At 52.5% G+C, this 21,181-nt stretch overlaps 2 protein-coding genes and 3 non-coding genes across 6 annotated transcripts; 4 read left to right on the top strand and 1 right to left on the bottom strand.

Annotated features, from left to right (window-relative positions):
• Positions 1 to 74: 74 nt before the first annotated feature.
• RPS3 (ribosomal protein S3) lies at positions 75 to 5,496 on the top strand. Its single transcript, XM_013191299.3, has 7 exons — positions 75 to 222; positions 619 to 749; positions 1,092 to 1,185; positions 2,392 to 2,486; positions 3,215 to 3,402; positions 4,589 to 4,785; positions 5,428 to 5,496. Exons 1-6 carry the CDS (start codon positions 193 to 195, stop codon positions 4,780 to 4,782), a joined length of 732 nt encoding a protein of 243 aa, XP_013046753.1. The 5' UTR covers positions 75 to 192; the 3' UTR covers positions 4,783 to 4,785; positions 5,428 to 5,496.
• Positions 2,852 to 3,001, top strand: LOC125180058 (small nucleolar RNA SNORD15). The gene has a single exon (XR_007158287.2). It is a non-coding gene; the product is annotated as a small nucleolar RNA SNORD15 (small nucleolar RNA).
• On the top strand, positions 4,074 to 4,222 carry LOC125180059 (small nucleolar RNA SNORD15). Its single transcript, XR_007158288.2, has one exon. It is a non-coding gene; the product is annotated as a small nucleolar RNA SNORD15 (small nucleolar RNA).
• On the top strand, positions 5,027 to 5,157 carry LOC125180060 (small nucleolar RNA SNORD15). Its single transcript, XR_007158289.1, has one exon. It is a non-coding gene; the product is annotated as a small nucleolar RNA SNORD15 (small nucleolar RNA).
• A 2,352-nt stretch (positions 5,497 to 7,848) lies between the features above and the next one.
• SERPINH1 (serpin family H member 1) lies at positions 7,849 to 14,561 on the bottom strand. Of its 2 annotated transcripts, none has more exons than XM_066990028.1 (5): positions 14,410 to 14,561; positions 11,441 to 12,054; positions 11,152 to 11,250; positions 10,448 to 10,680; positions 7,849 to 10,294 (listed from the first exon to the last, which is right to left on the bottom strand). In XM_066990028.1, the coding sequence occupies exons 2-5, from the start codon at positions 12,021 to 12,023 to the stop codon at positions 9,992 to 9,994; spliced, it is 1,218 nt and encodes a 405-aa protein (XP_066846129.1). In that variant the 5' UTR covers positions 12,024 to 12,054; positions 14,410 to 14,561; the 3' UTR covers positions 7,849 to 9,991. The 2 variants fall into 2 exon arrangements, with proteins under 2 accessions (XP_066846129.1, XP_066846128.1); XM_066990027.1 differs by having other exon boundaries at positions 11,441 to 12,057; positions 14,410 to 14,546.
• Positions 14,562 to 21,181: the final 6,620 nt, after the last annotated feature.

The raw sequence follows: 21,181 nt of genomic DNA, 5'->3' as shown, positions 1-21,181 counted from the left end.
GCGGAAAAACGCTCTGACAGAGGGAGGGTTAAACCTCGCCAACATGGCGGCACCGGGAAAAACTACATTTCCCATCGTCCCCCGCCGTCAGCCCCACGTGACCGCGGCAGGCCAATGGGGAGCGGCGGAAGGCAGATATAGCCCTCCCAGGAGGGCCCGCTCCCTCTTTTCCGCCGGGCGGCGCGGCTCAAGATGGCGGTGCAGATCTCCAAGAAGCGCAAGGTGAGGGGGGGGCTTCTCGCGTCGCCGCGGCCTCAGGGCGCCTCCATATCGGCGGGGCCGCGCTGAGGGAGGTCTCGGGCTTCGTTGTCGTCGGGGGATGGCGGCGGATAGGGGGGGATGGCGGCGGATGGGGGCGGATGGCGGCGGATGCGGCGCGGAGGCCCGGTGGGGAAGATGGCGGCGGGAGGCTGGCGGGGTGCTGAGCGGAGGAAGGGGAGCTGTGCCTGGGAACCTCAGGGCAGAGGGTTTTATTCCTTCTTATTTCTGTGTGAGGAGAGGAGCTGCTGGGCTGCAGGCCGGTTCAGGCATGAATTTGGCCCAGGCTTAAACTGGGAAAACCCTGATTTTTATGTTGAGTGCTTGACCAGAGGTTGACTTGGCCCCTTTGTTTTGTAGTTTGTCGCTGATGGCATCTTCAAAGCTGAGCTGAACGAGTTTCTGACTCGCGAACTGGCTGAAGATGGCTACTCTGGAGTAGAAGTCCGGGTCACTCCAACCAGGACTGAGATTATCATACTTGCCACCAGGTAACTGACACGTTGCTCTTGGGTCGTGGAGGCTGTTCCAGGCTGTAAGTGGTGCTGCTGAAACTTTAAACGATAACGTTATTCGGGAAAGACATTTGGGAAAGAAATTCTGAAATGACACTCAGTGGTACAGCACCATTACAACCCCTGCTAGTCAAGGATGAGGACATTACAACCCCTACTAGTCGAGGTTGGATGAGGTTAGATGCTCTCTGGAAGCTCTCTGGGACGGTTGCAGGCTCTGACATGGGGACACTTTCTCAGTTATACTTTGCTGTTTTGTGTGTTTACTTTCTCGGCTATACCTCACTGTTTTTTGTGTTTGTTTTTTATCCATTACAGGACCCAGAATGTCCTGGGTGAGAAGGGGCGCCGCATCCGGGAGTTGACAGCTGTCGTGCAGAAGAGGTTTGGCTTTCCTGAGGGAAGCGTTGAGGTAAAACTGCCTCAGTTAAACCAGTAGTAAGTGGGCTGTTCACTTAGCTGTGTGCACTTTCTGTGTGGTTTCAGCTGAAAGTTTGTTTGGAGATATCGTGGGGCGCGTTTTACCTGTTCTCACAAAATGCTGTTGCCCTGAAAGGAGAAGATGGTTGGCTCTTGGTGGTATTTTGAGTGCTGTCAGTTTGGCTGGTTTTCGCTGCTTTCCCAATATCTGAGAAGCAGATCTCTATAAATATCCATGGCAGGGGGTTGGAACTAGATGGTCTTTAAGGTCCCTTCCATCCCAAACTATTCAGTGATTCTGTTTTGTAGAGGATGTTGCTGTACCAATACTGAGGTGAGCAACGAGTCTAGCAGCGTAATTTTTATTTGTACGTTACCGTTACCCTTAAAAAGTGCTTTGTTACAGAATGAGCTCTGAGATAGTGTGTGGTAACTGTAATGAATTAGATAGTAAAGTGACACGGCAGTAATCTCTTGGTGTCTTTTTAATGGTTGAAATCTGGTGTCCTCACTAGTGCTTTCCTCTAAAAAATTCTGGGGGAGGCTGGGGGGTGGAAAGTTGTGGTCTGGGGTGCTGCTCACGTTTATTCCTGCTCAGCCAGTGCTGCTGCATCACATTATACAGTGAAGGTTGCTGATTATCTCCAGCAAATGTATGAACTTAATGACACCAATCCTCAGAGTACATCATGAGTTGTTGGCTCTATGAATATTGTGTACGTGATTTTTGAATGTCTCCTGATGTTGGCTCTTGGAGATGTCAGAGTAAACGCACCTTGCTCTCCCAGCTCGCTAGTTAGGTTTGTTTTTTTTTTTTCTGTTTTGGTTAAAGTCCTCTGTTTTATCCTTGGGATGCTGTGTTTGAGCTGGCGGCTTCAGCAGACTTACCTTGTGCGTTGTAAAAACTGCAGGCCTAGTTTCTGAGGCTGTCTGGATACCTCTCTCTGTTGGTACTGAGTGTTTTGGGGCTCTTTGGAAGCAGCAACTCTTGAAAACTGCAGCAGATGTGTTTTAATAGTGGAGTGTTAATGGGGTCCTCAGCTCCGCCAGGAGCTGGGTGCTAAGGGAGGGTTAACTGAACGGGGTGTAAGGGATGGGACATGGAGCAGTATGAAGCTCCTGCCTTCTGTTAAATGAAAAGCATCTGGAAATAAAGCCATTGCTGAGTTTACTAATCACATTTATTTTTTTTTTGTAGCTCTATGCCGAGAAGGTGGCCACGAGAGGTCTGTGCGCGATCGCTCAGGCAGAGTCCCTGCGGTACAAGCTTCTGGGAGGCTTAGCGGTGCGTCGGTGAGTAGAGCAAATCGAAGGCAGTGCAGGCTTCAAGCACCATTTCAAAAGAACCCCTCATCACCTTTAGTTTGGAAATTCAACCTGGTAGTGCTGTACGCGGAGAGGGCAGTTTGGAGTTCTGATTTCTGCTGTGTACAGCTTTTTGTGTAGTGCACGGTTACTTTTTGTAGTAATTGCTACATACTGGATTTCAAAAGTAAATGCTGAAGTCCACAGGAGATGAGATTAAGAGTCGGGTGACTGGTGTGCATAAAGCTTGCATTTCTTTCTTTGCGATTAAATGGTTCAAAACACAATTCGAAGCCTTCTGGCTGAGCTGTGGTCGAGGTGACGAGGTGACGGTGGCCCTGCTTCTCAGATCCCTTCGGTGATGATAAGATGACGAGTCAGAAGCGGGTGGCTCCTGCTGAGTGGTGCCCCTGCGGCGTCACGTTCTGTGGTGCTGCGGGTGGCTCTTCAGCCAGGAGCATCCTGTCCTCATTGAATGATTTTGAGGCATTTGTCTGAGAAGGGACGGGGGCTGGCCCCTGATGTAATCCATTGTCCACCTTCAGCTACGGAGCTGCTTTCGGCTCTCAGAACGTGCGCCTGTCGCTGTGCCCACAACTTCCCAAGGCCCGTAACTGAAGCTGGTGTCAAATGGCGCCGGGGGGCCGCGCGGATTTGGCTGAGATGCCCTCAGTCAGCGGGACTAACCCAGAGCTCGTTCTGCTCTCTGCCTGCAGAGCCTGCTACGGTGTCCTCCGCTTCATCATGGAGAGCGGCGCCAAGGGCTGCGAGGTGGTCGTGTCGGGCAAGCTCAGAGGTCAGCGCGCCAAGTCCATGAAGTTCGTGGACGGCTTGATGATCCACAGCGGGGACCCCGTGAATTACTACGTCGACACAGCCGTGCGTCACGTCCTTCTCCGGCAGGGTGAGTGGCCGGGGTGCGGATCCCTTTTCGGCTCCGGTGGTTTCTGTTCCAAGTGCTTTGGAGCCAGAAGATCTCAGCTGCAGGTAATTCCGTGCCTGCAGGTCGGAGGTTTTCCTCAGCTGTGAGGTGGCTGCACGGTTTTGATGCGCCGCTGACCTTGCAGAGTGTTTCTGTTGTGCTGCCCCTGGGAATTGTAACTCAAGGGAGATGGAGAAGCGTCCTTTAGCAGACAACGGGACTTCCTGTGGTCGTTTTTAGTCTTCTGCCTTTGCTAGTAGTGGGGATTGAATGTTGCCAGTTGATAGTGTGATTTTCCAGACACTGATTTGTGTCTTAAGGCTTCTGAGGCTGGTAGCAAAACACCTTAAAAATAGAGAAGCGCTTCCTGACTGTGTTCAAAGGCTGTTTGCAGTTGGATTCTGGCTCTCTTGGCTCCCAGGGGAAGTCAGGCAAAATTTGGGTGCTTACAAGGCCCACAGAAAAGCAAACATTGCTGACAGTTTTCCCCCCGTAGCTGTGCTGTTTCAGGTCTTCCCAGCTAAACCAGCCAAGCTTGCTCACCCTGCTCCTTCCCCTTGGTAAAAGTGACTTCTGCATCTTAATCGGCTTCTGGTTACTTAATTGCAGAGCATCTGCTGTAGGAATGCCAGCACAAAGTCACTCGGTCTTCCCTTCGGTGACGATACGATGACGAGTCAGACGGTGGTGTCCTCGCATCAGCGCGGCCTGCTCAGTGCCACGTTCTGTGGTGCTGTGCCGAGGCCGCCTTGGACAGGACGTCCTGCGCTCTGGATGATTTAGAGGCATTTGTCTGAGAAGGGATAGAAGAAAAACAAGGCAGCTGGCTAGGGAACCGAGCTGAGTTATCCCAGGAAAAATGGTTTCGCATCAGGGTGAGCGTGACGTAAGGGTAGAGGTTCCGTTGTAGTCATCCTGAGCTGCGAAGTGCATGAACAAATAGACTGGTTTAGATCTACAGTAACTAGATTTTTAAGCTCTATCGCTTTTGTCTTAATTAGTTGCCATCTATTTGGTGTTGTCAGGAGACGGTTTTGATGCAGGGAGCATTTATTTTGTAGAGAATTCTTCAGGGAGAATTTTATTTTGTAGCCTTGGGGCTTGTCACTGCTGACGGTGCACTTGGCATCTCGCGTTGGATGAGCGCGTCTCTATCCTTCTTTCGCAGGTGTGTTGGGAATCAAAGTAAAGATTATGTTGCCTTGGGACCCAAGTGGAAAGATTGGCCCCAAAAAGCCTCTGCCGGATCATGTCAGCATCGTGGAACCCAAAGAAGAGATCTTGCCCACCACTCCCATTTCAGAGCAGAAAGGTGGCAAACCGGAACAGCCAGCCATGCCTCAGCCGGTTCCCACTGCCTGAGAGGTAAGAGCCTGCGAGCAGCGGGACCTGGCTGGGTGAGGGTACCCGTGGGAGAGGTGTCATGACACCAGGAAGGCTGTCAGGTGCCTGGGGTGCGGAGAAGAAAAGCGGGAGCGAGCTGTTCTCCTCCTTCAGACGGCTTCGCGCTGTTCCGGGGGCAGCCGTCAGCTGGGGTGGGTGTTTTGGGGACCGCTGTCCTGGCTGCGGTGGGTTAGTGGCACGCTGCAAAGCACCTGAGCTTGCCCTTCGGTGAGGATGTGATGACGAGTCTGAAAGGGAACGTCCGAGTGCCCTGCTTCGTGCTGTGTTCTGCAGCACGAGATCTGGGACCTTGGGCTGGGATTTGAGTGACCTAGAGGCATTTGTCTGAGAAGGGCTCCGTGCCTGAGCTTTTTTCCACACCACTTAGCCCATCTGCCAGCACGCAGCCGACCCCATAGGGTATGTGTTCCTCCTGCAGTACCCATTTGAAGTCTGGCTCTTAAAAGCCAGTACGTTGAACGTGATTTGTAGGCTGCTTTCACGAGTAAAAGATCCAGGTTTGAACTCCTGTCTCTAAACGAGTGTTTTTGGGTAGGAGAATGGCAATGGAAAATGGTCTGCTACTGTCTCACTCAGTATCTTGTGTTTTTTTTTTCCTTACAGGGTTTGCAGCATCTGCAACCAGAAGCTTGACTGTCCGGAAAACATCTCTTAATAAAATCACAAAAGACAGTGTTTGTGGAGGTGCTTTTTTTTGCAAGGTGTATTCAGAGAAAGCCTCGCTCCCATCCCTGGTGTGGAAGGAATTCCTTCGCGTTTCTTCTAGCCTGTGTTGCCTTTGGGAGTGAACTTACTTGATCCCGATCTAAACGGAGAGGGGACAAAATGCTGATTTCTAGATAGAGACGGAGCAGCAGTCTGGTATTTAGGGCGTCATGAATATCTCCAAAACCTGGAGTCGTGGCAAATCTTTAATTACATACCAGTCTTTCTCTGAGGCTTCCAGAAGGGGGAGCTTTTTTAGCAATGCCCGAAGCCGTTGTGATCTTTCAGGCTTCAGCTGAAGTATTTCTGTATTTTTACTAAATGCTTTTTTTTTTTTTCACCTCTGTGCTTCAGTTTTCCTCATCACTTTAAGATGTTCACTGTGGGGCTTTCAGGACTACAGAAAAGAGCATTACAGCTCTTGTAGAGGAGAGGTAATGTCACTTGGTGGCGATACGGGGTGAGACAACCTTCTGGGCAGGTGTTCACACATTACTTGGAAAAAAAAGTACACGTATGTGTGTATGTAGATCTCAAACCTTCTGTCCTAAGCATTTAGATGCAAATACATTTAAAGGGTTGAGAAAATCTTGTCTTCTTTTGAGACTTGAACAGTGTATTAATTTGTTGCTGTGTTACGAACTGGCTTTAGCGAGGAGCTGTAGTGTTGCGTAGGTAGATCCTGAAGCTGATAATGAGGTTACAAGGCTACTTTTTTTTTTTTTTCCTTGGGAGTAGCTTTTACATCCAATTTTCCGTTTTCTGGAGGCTCCTCTGCAAGAACTATGTAGGCAGCCTCTGAACAGGAATTTCAAACTGACAGCGTCAGCAGCTGGTCTGGCAGTGGATGTGTGAGCCTCAGCCTTCCTGTTCCTGGCTCTGGCAGGGCTTCCGGAAAGCTGGTCTGGCAGGGAGCTGGCTGGGATGCTGCTTAGGTCTGTCAGAAACAGACGTGTCTTCTCAGGGCGTCACGGAATGAGTCTGATTTTCAGGTTTCTGTGCACATCTTCCGGTGGAAAGCTTTAAAAACCAGAAGTTCTAGCATGTTGCGTGTTAGAATGATATCAAAAGCGATCAGTATGTGTGATTTTCTTCATTCAGATTTGAAATTGGAGTTTGGAAAAGAAAAAAAGAAAAAAAAACAGACCAGCTTTGTCACTTCGTAGGAGCAGGAGTGTGTGAAAGAGGTGATCCTTCCCCTCTGCTCAGCGCTGGGCGGGTGCCGGAGCCCTGGCACAGGCTGCCCAGAGAGGGGCTGGGGGCTCCTCCTTGGGGATCTCCAGCAGCCGCCTGGACGTGGGGCTGGGCCCCCTGCTTGGGGTGGCCCTGCTGGGGCAGGATGCGAGCACCAGATGACCTCCAGGGTTCCCTGCCAGCTTCAAAACGTTCTGGGATTCTCTGAAAGCTGCAAGACCTGAAGCAACAGAAGGGCGATGCGCAGTTGCAAGCTTTAATATCTAAATTTATAGATGTTGCTATAAGTAGTGTGTTCAGGTGTGGTGTTCTCTCTCCCTGCTACATCAAGTGGGCTGTGAGGACCTGAGAACGCCAACAGGGGTTGTCCGATAATGCTCAAGACTTTTGTGAGGGAACGGAATCCCTTTCTATCATAGAATTAGTAAGGCTGGGGATGGATGCTGCGATTTTCTGCAGTGAGAGGCTGTGAGCCAACAAGGACCTGGTGCTTTTTCACTCCGTGGGGAGCCCCACGTGGATGCGTGCACCTGCTTGTCCCAGGCGTGCTGCTTTGGCGTGGGGAACGCAGGAGATGGACGCGGCTTTTGTTTCGCTTTTGGCAGGCGGTGGCACGCTCGAATACAGCAGGTGAACAGGCACAGGCCAGCAGGCTCTGACCTTGCTGGCTTTTCCAACACCTAGCTGTGCATCCTGAACAATGCTGCAGGTTATTGCTTTTCTTTATCCTTTTTTTTTTTTTTTAATCTCTATTTCCTTCAGCTGGGTCAGCCAGTTTTGGGCTGTAGGTTCAGGAAGGGTGGTCCTTGTGCCTAACATATCACTTTTATTCCTACACAGATATATATACATACATATTTTTAAGAGCCATTTGCTGCTCGGTTCAATGTCACAGCAGTAAGTCCTCCTGTTCGTGAAGCACCAAAGGTGCTGGACACTTGGCAGTTTTGCAAACCAGCCAGTAGTGCTCCTTTCCCATGACATAGATCATGGGAATTGACCCATACATGTTTGTAACTTTGGTCTATAAATACCCCATCAGCGGCAAGGAGCTGCCGTAAGCTCTTCTAAAAAGAGTATTTTGTCTCCACCCAAGCCCTGCGGCTCAGCCTGGTTGCCCAGAGGTTTCATTGAAAAAGTTTTATTGCAAAATTATACAACTGTCATCATGTGGATACAAGAAGAGACGATAAAAGCCATTGGACAGCTGCATCCACACGACGCGAATTATTCACAATATCCCACAGTGTGTTCTCGCCTTGCCCTCCCCGTCTCTCCCCCCCCCACCCTCACCCCGACCTCCAGAATGTGCTACAGCATGTGGGTTTCAGTGCGCTGATTCACCGCGTAGTGTCTAGCATACACGCTGGGTTTTAGGCTTCCCGTGCGTTTGGGTACATCCCTGTGGGTTCCCTCCTCCCCCCGACACAGTCAGGAAAGCGCCTGGGAGCATGAGCTAGGAAGAAAACGGGGCAAGACCTCCCTTTCCAGCCGGCTTGGATGGGAATTAGGGCAGACCTGCTGTTCTGCAATCGTGTGTCCTTGCAAAGCTGGAGGAGACACGGTCAGGTTAAACCTGGGGGCGCAAGTTGCTGTGTTTTGGGCTGTTTGAGAGCTAACTCCTTAATTTTTACTTAATAAATAAGGGGAGACAGTCCTATATATGGTCTGAAAAAAAATGCAGTATTGGGCTTGTGTAAAGCAGCCTGACAGCGAATGCATCGGAAGGAAAGTGAAAGCAACGCATTCACGCTGTCCTTGCTGGTTCCAAATAACTGCCGCTAATTTATGACACTCAGATTTCTCTCTCAGTTCAGTAATTTGTCGTGACTTGCTCTGTCTCAGTGCATAGCAAGGCTTACCTGACCCGTGCTTCGATGCTTGTGGGGTTGCATTGGTTACTTCTTTAAATAGTATTAACCTGACAACGTCCCTTAATGAGAGGAAGGTAGGAAAAGCCTCCAAGTGGAGGCTGGAGCAGGCTATGAAACTTGCTAATCATCAGACATAAATACGTATATAACCATAAATACATTTGTTTTTCAGTGTGCCCTTGTCCAGGTCAGCCGACAGGGAGCTAAAGTATCACGGAGGAGGAAGGAGCTTCAGAAAAGGGGTCAGTAGGAAGCCGGGTAATGGCAGCTCGAAAGCTAAATTATACAAGAAAGTGGGGTTGAGACCTGATCCGCCTCCCTGCGAGAGGCCAGCAGGAGGGCCTCAGCCTGCCCCGGGAGCTGATGGGTTCCAGCCCTGGCTGTAAGTGGGGGAACCTTCACAGTGTAAACTTTGACATCCCTATGAGCTGATGCAGAAGCAGCGAGAAGAAGTTCCTCCGTTGGCCCGGTACAGGATGTTTATTTACGGATGTTGGCCCCAGAGCCCCCTCCGTGATTCCTGGAAACGTGGAGCACAGCCATTTATAGGAATTCCTCGCAGGAGCGTTTGAAGGGGCGTTTGAAGGAGCGTTTCCCTCAAGTGGGACCTCGTTTTAGAGGCTCCTCTTCTCTTTGGCTTCTCTGCAGCGTAGACCAAAGCTGTGCCTGGCTTTGCGGTGTTCTAGCTAAGGAGCTGGTGCCTTGCTGAAGCATCTACCCATCATCCAGAGCAAGGGTTAGGCAGGACAGAAAGGCACAGCTCCGTGCAACCTCGGCTCTTACCTGCTGGCACTGTCCTGTTCTGCTCCCGCTGGCATGCCTGGGGCTGAACCCCAGCATCAGCCCTTGTTTTGCTCTGTTTTGTACCACTTTAGGAAAGAAAGAGACAAGCATGCGTCTGCCTTCCATCACAAGCAAGAGACAACTGCAGAGGGATCAGAGCAGCCACGGCATAGCATTTCACAGCACCAAAGTGGGGGGAAAAAAAAAAAAAGGCAGAGCTAAATGTGTACAAGCGTTTGAGATGGAAGGGTGGAGGGCCGGTGCCTTTGCAGGGCTGGTGGTAGTAGCAGGAGGCTTAATTTTAGCGCAGGGAGGCGCGAGGCATCAGCCTGAGCATCTCAGCTGAGGTGCCCAGACAGCACGTGCCAGTTCCCATCCATTCCTGGTGACCCTCTTGTGCCAGGCTCCCCTGTTCCTCTGGAGGTGGGTTTGTGCAATAGGAGTATTTGGGGGTGAGGTAAAGTGTATGCTGGTTTCTCATCACAATGCACCCTGGTCTGAATAGCACCCATAGTTCGAGAAGGATACAAAATAGTGTTTCCCCTTTTTTGAAATCCCCCACTAAAAAACACAAACCAAAACAAGCTCTGGAAAAAAAAAATAAAACAAAACTACAACTCATCGCGCATCTTGTCTCCTTTGGGCCTCACGAGCCTGCCGATGAAAAGAATGGAGTTGGTTTTGCTGTCCTTGATCAGGAAGACGAAGGGGTGGTCAGCATAGAAGAGCTTGGGGTTCCTCATCTCCTCCCGGCCGTAGATATCAGCATCGTAGGGGTTCCCTTCCGTGTCCCATTCGAGAGCAGCGGCGTGGAAGACGTTGGACAGGTAAAGATCTTTCTTGCCCGAGATCTTTGACAGGTCAGCCTTGGTTTTGTCAATGGCTTCTGTCAGGCCCAGGTCAGCCAAGTGTTTCTAGGAGGAGAAAAGAGGTCAGCAACCCTCCCGGAGTCAGACTAGCCGATGGGAATAAAGCTGCCTAGCACAGGTAGCCCGTTATCCCACTGTTTTCTCTCCCACCCCAAAGAACTGCAAGGCTTAACTGCCTTCTTCAAGGACCTCCTTTACCTGAAGGTCATGGCTGACTTCCAGGACGACTTTAGGCAGCGAGATGGCCACAGATCTCTTCTTCATCTTGCCAGCCCAGGTCTTCAGCTGTTCCCTGTTCAGCAGTTTCTCGACCCTCTCCAGAGGCTCCACGTGGTTGGGCATGATAAAGATCATGCTGGAGAGTTTGTGAGCAAGTGGCATCTCTACCACCTGCAGCTTCTCTGTCTCATCATCATAGTAGTTGTAGAGACCTTGAAGTTGGAATCAGAGATAGGAAATGGTGAGATGGAGAGCACAGGCAGAGCTACCCCCTGACTTTTTTGCCAGTTCACCCTGGACTTGCCCTGGCAAGCAAGGGAAGAAAATCAGTGCTATTTTGGGAATTACTGGAGCTGGCAACAGCTCAAAATCGTGGATGCCATTCATGTGATAAGCTAGCATTTATTCCTAACAGCTAAGCACCCAGCAGCAAACTTGGATTCTCTCTGCTCACAGAGATTGAATCAACAGAGAGCAAGCACACCCTGTTTTGTTCTCTCTCACTCACTGCCATGGAGCAAAATGATCTTGGAAGCAGTTGGTAGAAAACTGAGCAGCAGTGAGCATAACTCCAGCAGGTTAGGAGTTGGACTCGATGACCCTTGTGGGTCCCTTCCGACTCGGGATATCCCATGATTCTATAATTCTAGGTCTTGGCAAGGGGCAAGAGGTTTGTAACTTACCTGTGCGATGCATCATAGGAACACCCACGGTGTAGGACCGGGACACCATGAAGCCGCGGTTGTCTACCATCTTATGGTGGAACTTTTCATCCCAGTGAGCTACAGGAGAGAGAAATTCAGCACGTGAGAAAAAGGCGGTAATTTCATGCCTGGCTCCTAACTACATGCTCTGAAAAACAGTATGCCTCCCGTGGACCCAGGATTTATTTATTTTCCCACTTAGGCAGCTTTATATGGACTCAAGCTGGGTTTTGGGTCGCTTGCATCAATAATTGAAGGCAGAACTTACGCTTAAAGAACATGGCATTGACAATGAGGGCTCCATCGGTTTTCTCGACGTCTTTTGTGACCTCCGGCAGTTTCCCATCCGTGGTCTGGGCCGCCCACTCGTTAATGGATTTCAGGGCGCTCCTCTTGTCTCGGAAGTTGATCTTGGAGTGCTCGTAGTTGTAGTGCTTCTTGCTGTTCTTCACGAAGTCGTCGGCGAAGTTGATGGAGGCAGGGCCGTACAAGCGGTTGCCGATCTTCCAGGTGACGTTGCGGGCCGTGCTGTTGCTGACCTCGTTCAGGAGCTCCGACAGCCCGCTGTGCACGTAGTCGTCGTTCAGCTTGTCGGCGCTGAGCACCGCCTTGGCCTGGGAGGCGGTGGCGGCCTTGCCCCCGAGGGACACGAGGCCGAGGGAAGAGGCCACGACCACGGGGGACAGCAGGATGTTCTCCATGTCCTTGTCCTTCGCCATGGCGTGGTAGAGGTTGAAGGCCAGCGTGGTGCTGCGGTCGGCCAGCGTCGTGGCCTTGTCGCTCAGCTTCCTGTCCTCCGAGGGCACGGCCGCAGCCAGGCCGCAGAGGGCGAGCACCGCAATAATCCACATGGTTTTGGCAGCACCCAACACCCCTGGGGACCTGCTGGGCAAGAAGAGTTCACCGTTAGGATGTCCCAAACCCTTCCTGGGGCATTCAGAGACTCCAGGGGCTCCTCAGTGAGAGCCACTCCTAGTTTCCAGGGACTGCCAGAGCACCCACATCAATGCTTTGCTTGGGTTGCAATGATCCCAAGTCCGTGTTGGGCCTTCCCCCAAGCAACAGAGTCCAGGCTGCACTCTGAAACACAGGGCCTGAGCATTTTTGAATGAAAGTTTCCTTTTTAAACAAATTTTGCTGTATTACTTTATGTTCGTGTACAGTAAATGACTTAAGGAAGGGCCAGGGAATGGGAGCGACGGGTATTTCCGTCCACAGAGTGGCAAGTTGAACCTCTGCACCGGTCAGGAAAAGGTGAAAGTGGGATGTTTCTGCTGCCCAAGGGCCACATAGCCGGTTCATCCTGGGGCTATCGGGGGCAGCGTGTGGCAGGATCGTCCCCCCTGGGGACCCCAGCTCAGCACCCAGCGCTCAGCATTCTAGGCTCTAGGTGGAGCACGGGAGCTTCCAAATCAGAGGGGCCCTCTGAGGAGCTCCAAGGCTGGCCGGGCAGCTCCGGCTGACTCGATTTTGCCTGTTCAGCTCTATCAGAGAAGAAGGGGGACAAAGGGAGGTGGCAAATCCCCTCCTTTCCCCCTTCCTCTAACATACACGCGTTAGTGAAGCATCTCATCACAAGGCAAGCGCACCCAGGCCCGGTGAGGCCTCTGAGCTACTGTAGGGTTTTTAGATGAAGTCTAAAAACTGACCAGTCCTAAATGCTGTGCCTGAAAGCTAGCTCGTTGAAAGTTGAAAATAAAGTGTGAACGTTTACTCCAAGTGGGTTGCTTGGGCTCCCTCTCTGCTGAAAACATACATTTGCAACCCAAAGTGAGCTTTTCCCGCGGGCTGCCTCATCCCCAAGGCTACCGGGGCCTTGGTCCTGTCCTCCCACCCTGCTCGGGGCCCGCGGAGAGGAGAACTGCAACGGGTTAAAGCGAGCGGCGCAGGAAGCGAAGGGCCCGCCGGGATTACATATGGAAGGAAGCACGCACACAGCCCGGAGCAAAGCGAGTGCGCAGTTCCACCGGGGACCTATTGCCAGAGTGGGAATTACGTAGCTCCAGACGGGGAGGCAATTTATATCCTAAAGCCCTTTTGGGAGCAAGCCTTCCATTGAAGGGAAGCGCCGTCCTGGCTAAAATCAGAAGAAAAAATGTGTGCAGAGGGCTCAAACCTGCCCCTGATGCACTTTAAGGTGAAAATAGTGTTAGGTGCACCAAGCATTTAAAAGCTGAGGGGTTTTCTTTTCTCTCTCTTTTTTTTTTTCCTTCCCTTTTATTTCTAAAAATACCTTGAAACTGTTTCATAGGGAGGTCAGTGTTTGCCTTTTTCCCTCTGAAAGAAAACAGATACACGGAGCAGTTCTCTCGCGAGCAACCCACGGCCTGCGCCGCTTACATCCTCAGCCTAAAAAAGCTCCATGACTTCAGAGACCGGCGAAAAATTTTGGCCTGGCAGCCGGGCTGTGATGAGTAGTGCCTCAGCCTGCGGCGGCGAGGCAGAAAAATGTTGCCCATCCTTGGATGAAGGGTGGAATTATCGCCGAATTCGTAACCCAGGGTGAAAATAGGTCCGGATGCCACCGGAGGAATGTGCAGCCGATAGCATCCTCTCGGGGGCTGAACGGCCCAGCCCTGCGAGGGGACGCCCCGTGCCAGCGTGGCATCCCGCAGACCTCGCGGGGACCCGCTCTCCGGGCAAGATTTGGGGGTGCCACCGCTCGCAGCCCCTCCGGGACGGCGCTGTCACCGCAGGACTTCAAGCAAAAGCCATCTCCGTGTGTTGGCAGAAGGAGGTGACGCTTTGGGAAGGCAGGCAGAGGGATGGGGATCGTCGGGCTCGTCTGCTGAGCGCTCGCCCTCCTGCGCTGGGCTGGTGCCCAGGGTCCCCAAGGCTCCCAGGCTGGGCAGGAGCAGGAGCTCGCGGCTTTCTGCAGCCCGGCACCGCTCAAACCAAGTCGGCGCTTCCCTTCTTCCCTTCTTCCACCCCCGCAAAGTTTCTCCGGGGTGCAGCTGCTCCGCCATCGCCCCTATCAAACCTTTTAACGCCCTTCCTTTGTGGCAAAACAGAGCTGGCTTTTGGGGTGCCCTACCCATACCCCCCCCACCCCCAAAACCCAACTCCATGCAACACCCCCCCCCAATTTTCCCCCTTTCCACCTCCCCCCCCAAAAAATCCCATGCGTATTTTGGGGAGCATGCAACACCCCAAACTGACGGCCTGCAATCTCAGCTTGGCACATCCGTCCCCCCCTTGGCGGTGGGGGGTCCCAAGGGCCACCCCCCCCCCCTTTACCTGCGGAATGGGGCTGCTGCCTTTGCTCTGCTCCCCTTGTGCACCTCCCGGGCGGGCGGAGGGGGTATATAAGGGGCCGGGGAGAAACTTCTGGAAAGTTGGGAAAAACCTCTCAAAAAAAAAAAAAAAAAAAAAAGGAAAGAAAACGCCTGGGGAGGGAGAGGAAGGGGAGGATCCGAAAAAAGCTCTCCCGGCCTCCCGCCAATGGCAGAGAGCGGCCAGCCCTGCTGCTGCAAAGGGGGGGTCTTGGGGAGGCTGCGGGGATGCACGGGGGGCTCCTTCTCCTGCCTCTGCTGGCCTCCAGCTGGGCCTCGCCTGGTGCTGGGGGTTACATGGGGGGCTCTGGGCTTGCTCATGCCCAAAGTGGGCTCTGGTGTTAGTGCGAGGCTCTGGAAGGGCTTCTTTGCAACACCCCCGCGGCCCCCCGGGCACCTCTTGTGGCGGGGTGGTCGGTGGTGCAGGAGGAGTGGGGTTGATGGATTTTTTTTTTTGTAGGGTGTCATTGCTTTTTTTTTTTTTCTTTTTCTTTTTTAGGGTGTCATCCTTTGTGTAATCGGCGGTGTTGCAAAGCGCCCTGCCCCGTGCACCAGCCGTGCCCACAGGCAGCAAAGGTTTAACGTCTGCATCAGTTTAGAGCCACGGCTCGCCATCCGAGGTGTCCCCAAAAGTCCCCAAAAGGCTTCCTTCTATTACCATATCCCACAGCACTGCTTTGCCAGCCCTCTCCCCTCCTGCATAACACCCTCTTCTCCTTTTCCCCCCTCTCCCTTTCCCCCTCTCGGTGCTGAGCCTCTTCTACCCATCGCATCCTCTGTACTTCCCAACCCATAGGTGTGAGGTTAGCGGGTTGGCGTTCCTTGTAGTGGCAAAGTCCTCATGTCCATCGAGTTTCCGCAGTTTGGAAAGGGCTCATCTTCAGTCTCTGTTAGGGCAGCAGATATTTGCAGCCCCAAAGTAACTTTGAAGGAGTTAAATATTCCCGATGCCTGTGTGCCTGGCTGAGAGCGCCTGCAGCAAAGACTGTGCCGTAGAGAAGTTTCTGTGCTGACTCACAGGTAGTGACCTCCAGTCGGCTTCACCCCCGTCACATTTTAAGCCGGCTTGGGGTGTTTTGTATGGCAATCTGGCAGCCCCTTAGGGACATTTTCCAGGTACCACCCAGTAATTAAGCACCGTGCTCTTTAATGGTGACCACATTAGAAGGATGCTGCATCGTGTTGGTTAGCTTCTTCCCTGACTTCTAATCGCTGCTAATTTCGTTTTGCCCCCCACTTAACGCTGGTTTTGGCTCTGCAGGTTTCCCTCAGAAGGCAGGGGTCTCAGCACGTCGCTACCTCTTGATGCTGGGGTAGAAAATAGCCCCATGTCTAGCCTGGATATTCTGCCCTCACCCCTGGTTGTCGTCCTGCAAGCACCAAGATCAGCCCATCTTTCCACTTGCCACCCCACCGCACGCTATCACCCCCCCCCAGTTCCAGTGATATTTGTGATATTTGAGTGCTGTCTAAACCATTCGGATGATGCCTTGTGGCTATTTACTCCCCACCTCAAGCGAGGTGAGGTCTTCGAGCCTTCCCTATACAAATATTCCCACCAGCAGCAATACACCAGCTCCTGGAGCTCTAATAATGAAACAAAAAGTGAGTTTCTGCAGTGACTGAGCTCACAACGTGCCTTGCAGCAGCGAGACCTTGATAACAGCAGTAGCAGATAACAGCAGGTTTGTTCTGGTCACTGGGTGTTTGCTTCTGGCTGGGAGGAAGATTGTCCCATTCATCCACTCCCAGCAGCATTTAGCGTGGCCAAACTGAACCGCACGGTGATATTTGCACAAAAACTGTTATAGGGAAGCATGCCAAGGGGTTCACTCATTGGGTGACCTTTTGGGTGCCAAGCAGGAAGTCATTTCAGCAGCCCGAAGGCTCCTGGCGGTACCTGAGGTTTTTATTTCTATTTCAGTGGCGTGTTGGAGAAAGAAATGCCTGAGCAAAATGTATTTCCAGCTGATGCCTTCCCTGGGCATTTTGCATCCAAGCAGGTACCTGAGGCTGAGGTCCTTAATGGTAGGATGCCAAAACGGTCCTAATTAGCAGAGATCATGCCAGTGATCTCTGAGCAAGTGGTGATGCTCAGAGGGATCCAGTGGGGGAAAGAGGGCTATGGTACCTTGAGCATCATGTCCTTACGTGCTAGTGTACATTTGGAGCAGTTTTCTTGCCTCCAGTAGGGCTTTGTGTCTACAGAAGTGATCAAAATGCAGCCCTGGGGTTTTTACAGCACAATCTTTGCTTTATTACTGTGTTGCTATGGAGCAAAAAAATGAATTTCCTGCTTGCAAACAGTCAGTGCCCAGGTGAAGTGGTGCTGGTCTGCACCAGCAGCACACGCCAGCTGAGAAATGAGAAGAGCTCCTTTAAACCTCCAGTGTCAGCCAGCTTTCCCTGCCAAGCTTTGAATTGCTCCACCTCCAAGCCCTTCTAATAATTACTTCCCAGGTGAGATTTTATTTTTTAATTCTTCCAAGAGAGATTTAAAATACATTCTAAAACTTTTCATGAGATTTTTATTTTTTTTTTTAATTCTTCCCAGTGAAATTCTAAATTTTTTCGTCTCTTTCAATGCCTCCCAGCACCAAACTATTTCAACAGAAGGACAGGGCTCTGTACTTCAGTCCTTTTAAATGGACTTGCCCCGATAAGGGGAATTTGGAGTTGATTAAAAATAGTTCTTGTGTCTGAGGACAGGCAGCCCAGCACCGAGATGTTTCAATTTTTGCTTGATTTTTTAATGTATTTTCCCCTATTGCCCTACTAATTTATCTCCCAGCTAGCACCATCCCAGCTGCATTCCTCTAAGATAACCACAGTAAATCTGCAGGGCTTTATGATGTTAACATGCAGAAAATGAGCGCATTCTACCCAAATATCTGCAACCAGCTCGATCGCGATGGGGAATATATTTTCCAGGGCAAAAGCGCTGGGAATCGGGCTGATCTGCTTGGCGGGGGGCAGATTTCTCTATCCATCGAGTGATTTCCAAGCGCAGTCGGACGTTTTCGGCTCTCCCAGCCCCCACAGTGCCACGTAGGAGATCCGATGGCGCTGGGGTGGGAGAGGACCGGGAAGGGGGGAGCAATGCTGGGAGTTGCCTTCTTCCGTCTTCTCTGCTCCCGTAATGAGAGGGCCCGGCTGCCAAAAGACACATCCACTTCTGCAGCCCAGCTCCTCCCCTCCAGCCAGCCGGCTTTTTTTCTGCAGGGCGAAACTTTTGCTTCTTTCACCGCCAGCTGCTTCAAGCGTGGTTGCGGTCCCTGGGGATGGAGACCCTTCGGTTTAGGAGGGTGCGGATCTACCGAGCTACGAGATACTTAAATTAAAAATAATAATAATTCACGTGATATGGGCCTGATCCTACACAGCCCGACAAACCAGGCAGGGATTTACTGCATCGGAGCTGGGTTTGGGGGAGTTACTGAGGTAAATCTGCCCGGTACTGGGAGTCCTGCAGCCAGCCCTGCGGTAAACTACGCATGCCCAGACGTTTTATGGCCACCGTGGTCGGTTGGCCTGGCTTTTGTAAAGCAGTGTTACTAATTCACTCGATTATATATTACAGGAGTGCTTTAGTCCTACGACAGCAAGTGAAACCAAACCCTGCCCTCTACCAGGCTCTTTGGACAGAACTTTTTAAATATAAACACCAGCAGCTTTGCACGGTTACCCTGTCCTGTAGGCTGCAGTGACCCACGAGACTGATGTTGTTTTCCCGTAGTAGAGTCCAACGTCTCCTAAACTGCCATGAGACAGCGCTGCTGTGGGATTTCTGCTTTTCAAGATCAAGCACGGTCTAGCAAGGCTAGCAAGGAAGGTGATTTGTAGAGAAGATACCAGAGAAGGAGTCCCTTGTAACTCCCAGCTGTAATGGGGCAGGGGAGTAAAACTGCCTGCCTTATCCCACAGTTAAGAGCATGGAGCTAGGCAGAAGAAATCAAGTGATCAATTTAAAAGAGATCCCAGGCAGTCCTTTTTCACAAAGTTGCATCCACGGAGACAAATTTATGGAAAACAGCTCCAGGAGTGGATGCTACTGGGGGTAGACAAGGATTTACGCTGAGCATCTGCAGCCCAGCAGGTCTGGGTGCTAGGGTGGCACAGGGGAAGGACCACAGGTGGGCAAGGACCAGGTGCTTGTCGTAAATTCTCTCTCCCGTGTCACTGGTGGAGTGTTGCTGGACGGACTACAGGACTGTCCGAGCAGGACATTTTGTACATACACAACACGCAGTGGGGTTAGGCCTTGGAGCATTAAAAGCCATGGGACCTGCAATGATCACAGTGGAGGTGGTGAAGGCAATACTGATCCTCTTGGCAGCCTCTACCTTGAATTGTAGCATTGTAATATCATAGAATCAGAGAATGGTTTGGGTTGGAAGGGGCCCTAAAGCCCACCCAGCCTGGCCCCTACCAGGGCTGGGGCACCCCCAGCTCCTCTGGGCAGCCTGGGCCAGGGCCTCAGCGCCCTCAGAGGGAAGAATTTCTTCCCAACGCCTCCCCGAAGCCTCCCCCCTGCCAGGCTCCAGCCGGTGCCCCTCGTCCTGTCCCCCCAGCCCTGACAAAGAGTCCCTCCCCAGCTTCCCTGCCCCCCCTGCAGGCCCTGGCAGGCCGCTGGCAGCTCTCCCCGGGGCCTTCTCTTCCCCAGGCCCACCACCCCCAGCTCTCTCAGCCTGGCCCCACAGCAGAGCTGCTCCAGCCCCTGAGCGTCCTCGCGGCCTCCTCCGGGCCCTCTCCAGCAGCTCCGTGTCCTCGTGGACTGCTGAGGAGCTTGTCTGTCTCTGAATTTCACCAGCAAAATCTCTCCCAAGCCAGAGCAGATGTTGTGGATGAAGCCAGGCAGCAGCCATGGGCGCTGCAGCCTCGCAGCCCTTTTCCCCTTCCCTGGCTCGCAGCCGTGCCCGGCTCCCCGCTTGGCTGGGGCTGGACGGGACCGGCTTTGTCCGAGCAGACAGCACACAAAGGACGGCAGTGAAGCTGAAAGCTGAGCGTCCCGTGGATGTGTGCCCTGGCCCGTCCGGTTTGTAGCAACATCGAGCCAAACTCATCCCCACTAACCCTGCCATGCCTGGAGCAGGGGGATGCGGCTGCCCCGCAGCGAGGGGGTGCTGCCTCTTGGGAAGTGCTGGGGTGGGTTTACGTGCCCTAAAATTGCAAGTTTTGGCCATGGGTGCACATTTGCAGCGGTCAGCTTTCACTCCTTCAGCAAATGTGATGGAGAACAAGGAAGAAAACAACACTGATTGCCCTCGAGGAAATTCTGCATCGCAGGAATGTCGTGATGCACACGGGCCTCGACTGCTGCTTTCCCGCAGGGCATAGAGGAGAGAGAGTCCCTTGATCCTGCTTCGTAATCCCTGTTTAATACTCCAGAGAAAAGGTCAAAATCCACACGGTCCCTGCCAACTCATTGAGGACAGGGGGAAATTCCTCGGGTGCTCTCGGGTGGAAAGGAGGGCATCTGTTCGGCCTCAGCGCAGGTCCCACGTGGGTAGCGGCAGGTCGGCTGGCGCACCCCCGTGTCCTGCACGATGGGGAAAAGAACAAAAAATTGGGGTCTTTGTGGGTAGCCGCAGCTCAGGGATGGAGTTTGCCTTCCCTAGGAACACCCCATGGCCACCGGGTCCTGTGCTCTTTCTACACTGGTGATGGAGATCTTATTTAGGGTTGTGACAAGGCCAAGAGGATTCCCTTTTCCTTTCCAGGCTAGCTGGATGAGTGTTTGTGCTCCTCATCCCTCCCTCTGCCTTGCAGTGAACGGGACCATCTGGATCCGCCCAGAAGTTAACCAAAAGAGCAAGAAAACAATTAATTTTTCAGCCACGTCAGCCCCACAAACGCCAGGGCCGCCTCAGGGGCAGGCTGCAGGAGCGGGGTGATCCCAGTGCTTTGGGGTGCCGTGGCCTCAGTTTCCCCATTTCCAGCACCTGATCATTGTCCTCCTTAGAGGCAGGGAATGTGCCACCTCCAGTTTTTGACCCTTTATTACAAAATGTGAAGGTCCAGGACTGGGGAGGTCTGTCTGCTCAGAGCCAGGCATGGAGCGAGGGCAGCTCCTGGGGGCTGAATCTCTGCTGTCTCGTAAAAAGCTGCGTTCCCATCCACTGCAACATTTCAGCTCCTCCTCGTCTCATCCTGGCTGCCTGTTTTCCAGAAGGAACGTGGAGCTTTGAGCTCGGTGCCTCTCCTTTAAGTCAGGTTGAAGCTGTCAGAGAGCTGAGAGGAGGCGCAGACCCGCATTCCACCCCCCTGCAGCGCCGCAGTTTTGGGCCCCTTCGAAGGAAATGGGATGTAAAAGGAAACCATTTATTCCGGAGCCAGCTGAGGGAGCAGAAACGCCCCTAAAGCTGACCCTGCTTGGAGAGAAATCCTCCGCCAGCCAATCTTCTCCTTCCAGCACAGCGCTGGGACAGGCAGCGGGGCGGGCGCAGCCTGTGCACGCGTGTGCACACGCGTAGGAGCACAGTTTGCACAACTGCGTGTGTCACCGTGACAAAACCAGGCTGGCTCAGGCCCCAGCAACCTTCCTGGTGTCCCTCGAAGTGGCGTGGTCGTTAGAAGTGGGGTTTGCTAGGTGCTGGTGATGGGATGGGGGTGAACGCAGGACACCCTGGACTGGTGTTTTACACTGCATTGGGGATTTTGGGGTGCTCAAAGCGGTGGGGGAAGGCAGGAAGGGAGGAGAGAAGAGATGAATTCAAGGAAAGCCACACTGTGCTCAG

Source organism: Anser cygnoides, chromosome 1 (assembly GCF_040182565.1).
Source record: "Anser cygnoides isolate HZ-2024a breed goose chromosome 1, Taihu_goose_T2T_genome, whole genome shotgun sequence".
Lineage (NCBI taxonomy): Eukaryota > Metazoa > Chordata > Aves > Anseriformes > Anatidae > Anser > Anser cygnoides.
The sequence above is the reverse complement of the archived record's forward strand: the minus strand, read 5'-3'. Positions and strand labels throughout refer to the sequence as shown.

Bases quoted from the DNA above. Each gene is read 5' to 3' on its own strand.
- RPS3 (XM_013191299.3), top strand. From the start codon at position 193: ATGGCGGTGCAGATCTCCAAGAAGCGCAAG. The intron at 2,487-3,214 runs GTGAGTAGAGCA...CTCTGCCTGCAG, and splicing joins GGAGGCTTAGCGGTGCGTCG to AGCCTGCTACGGTGTCCTCC. The intron at 3,403-4,588 runs GTGAGTGGCCGG...CTTCTTTCGCAG, and splicing joins TCACGTCCTTCTCCGGCAGG to GTGTGTTGGGAATCAAAGTA.
- SERPINH1 (XM_066990028.1), bottom strand. From the start codon at position 12,023: ATGTGGATTATTGCGGTGCTCGCCCTCTGCGGCCTGGCTGCGGCCGTG. The intron at 11,251-11,440 runs GTAAGTTCTGCC...TCTCTCCTGTAG, and splicing joins CAATGCCATGTTCTTTAAGC to CTCACTGGGATGAAAAGTTC. The intron at 10,295-10,447 runs GTAAAGGAGGTC...TTCTCCTCCTAG, and splicing joins AAGTCAGCCATGACCTTCAG to AAACACTTGGCTGACCTGGG.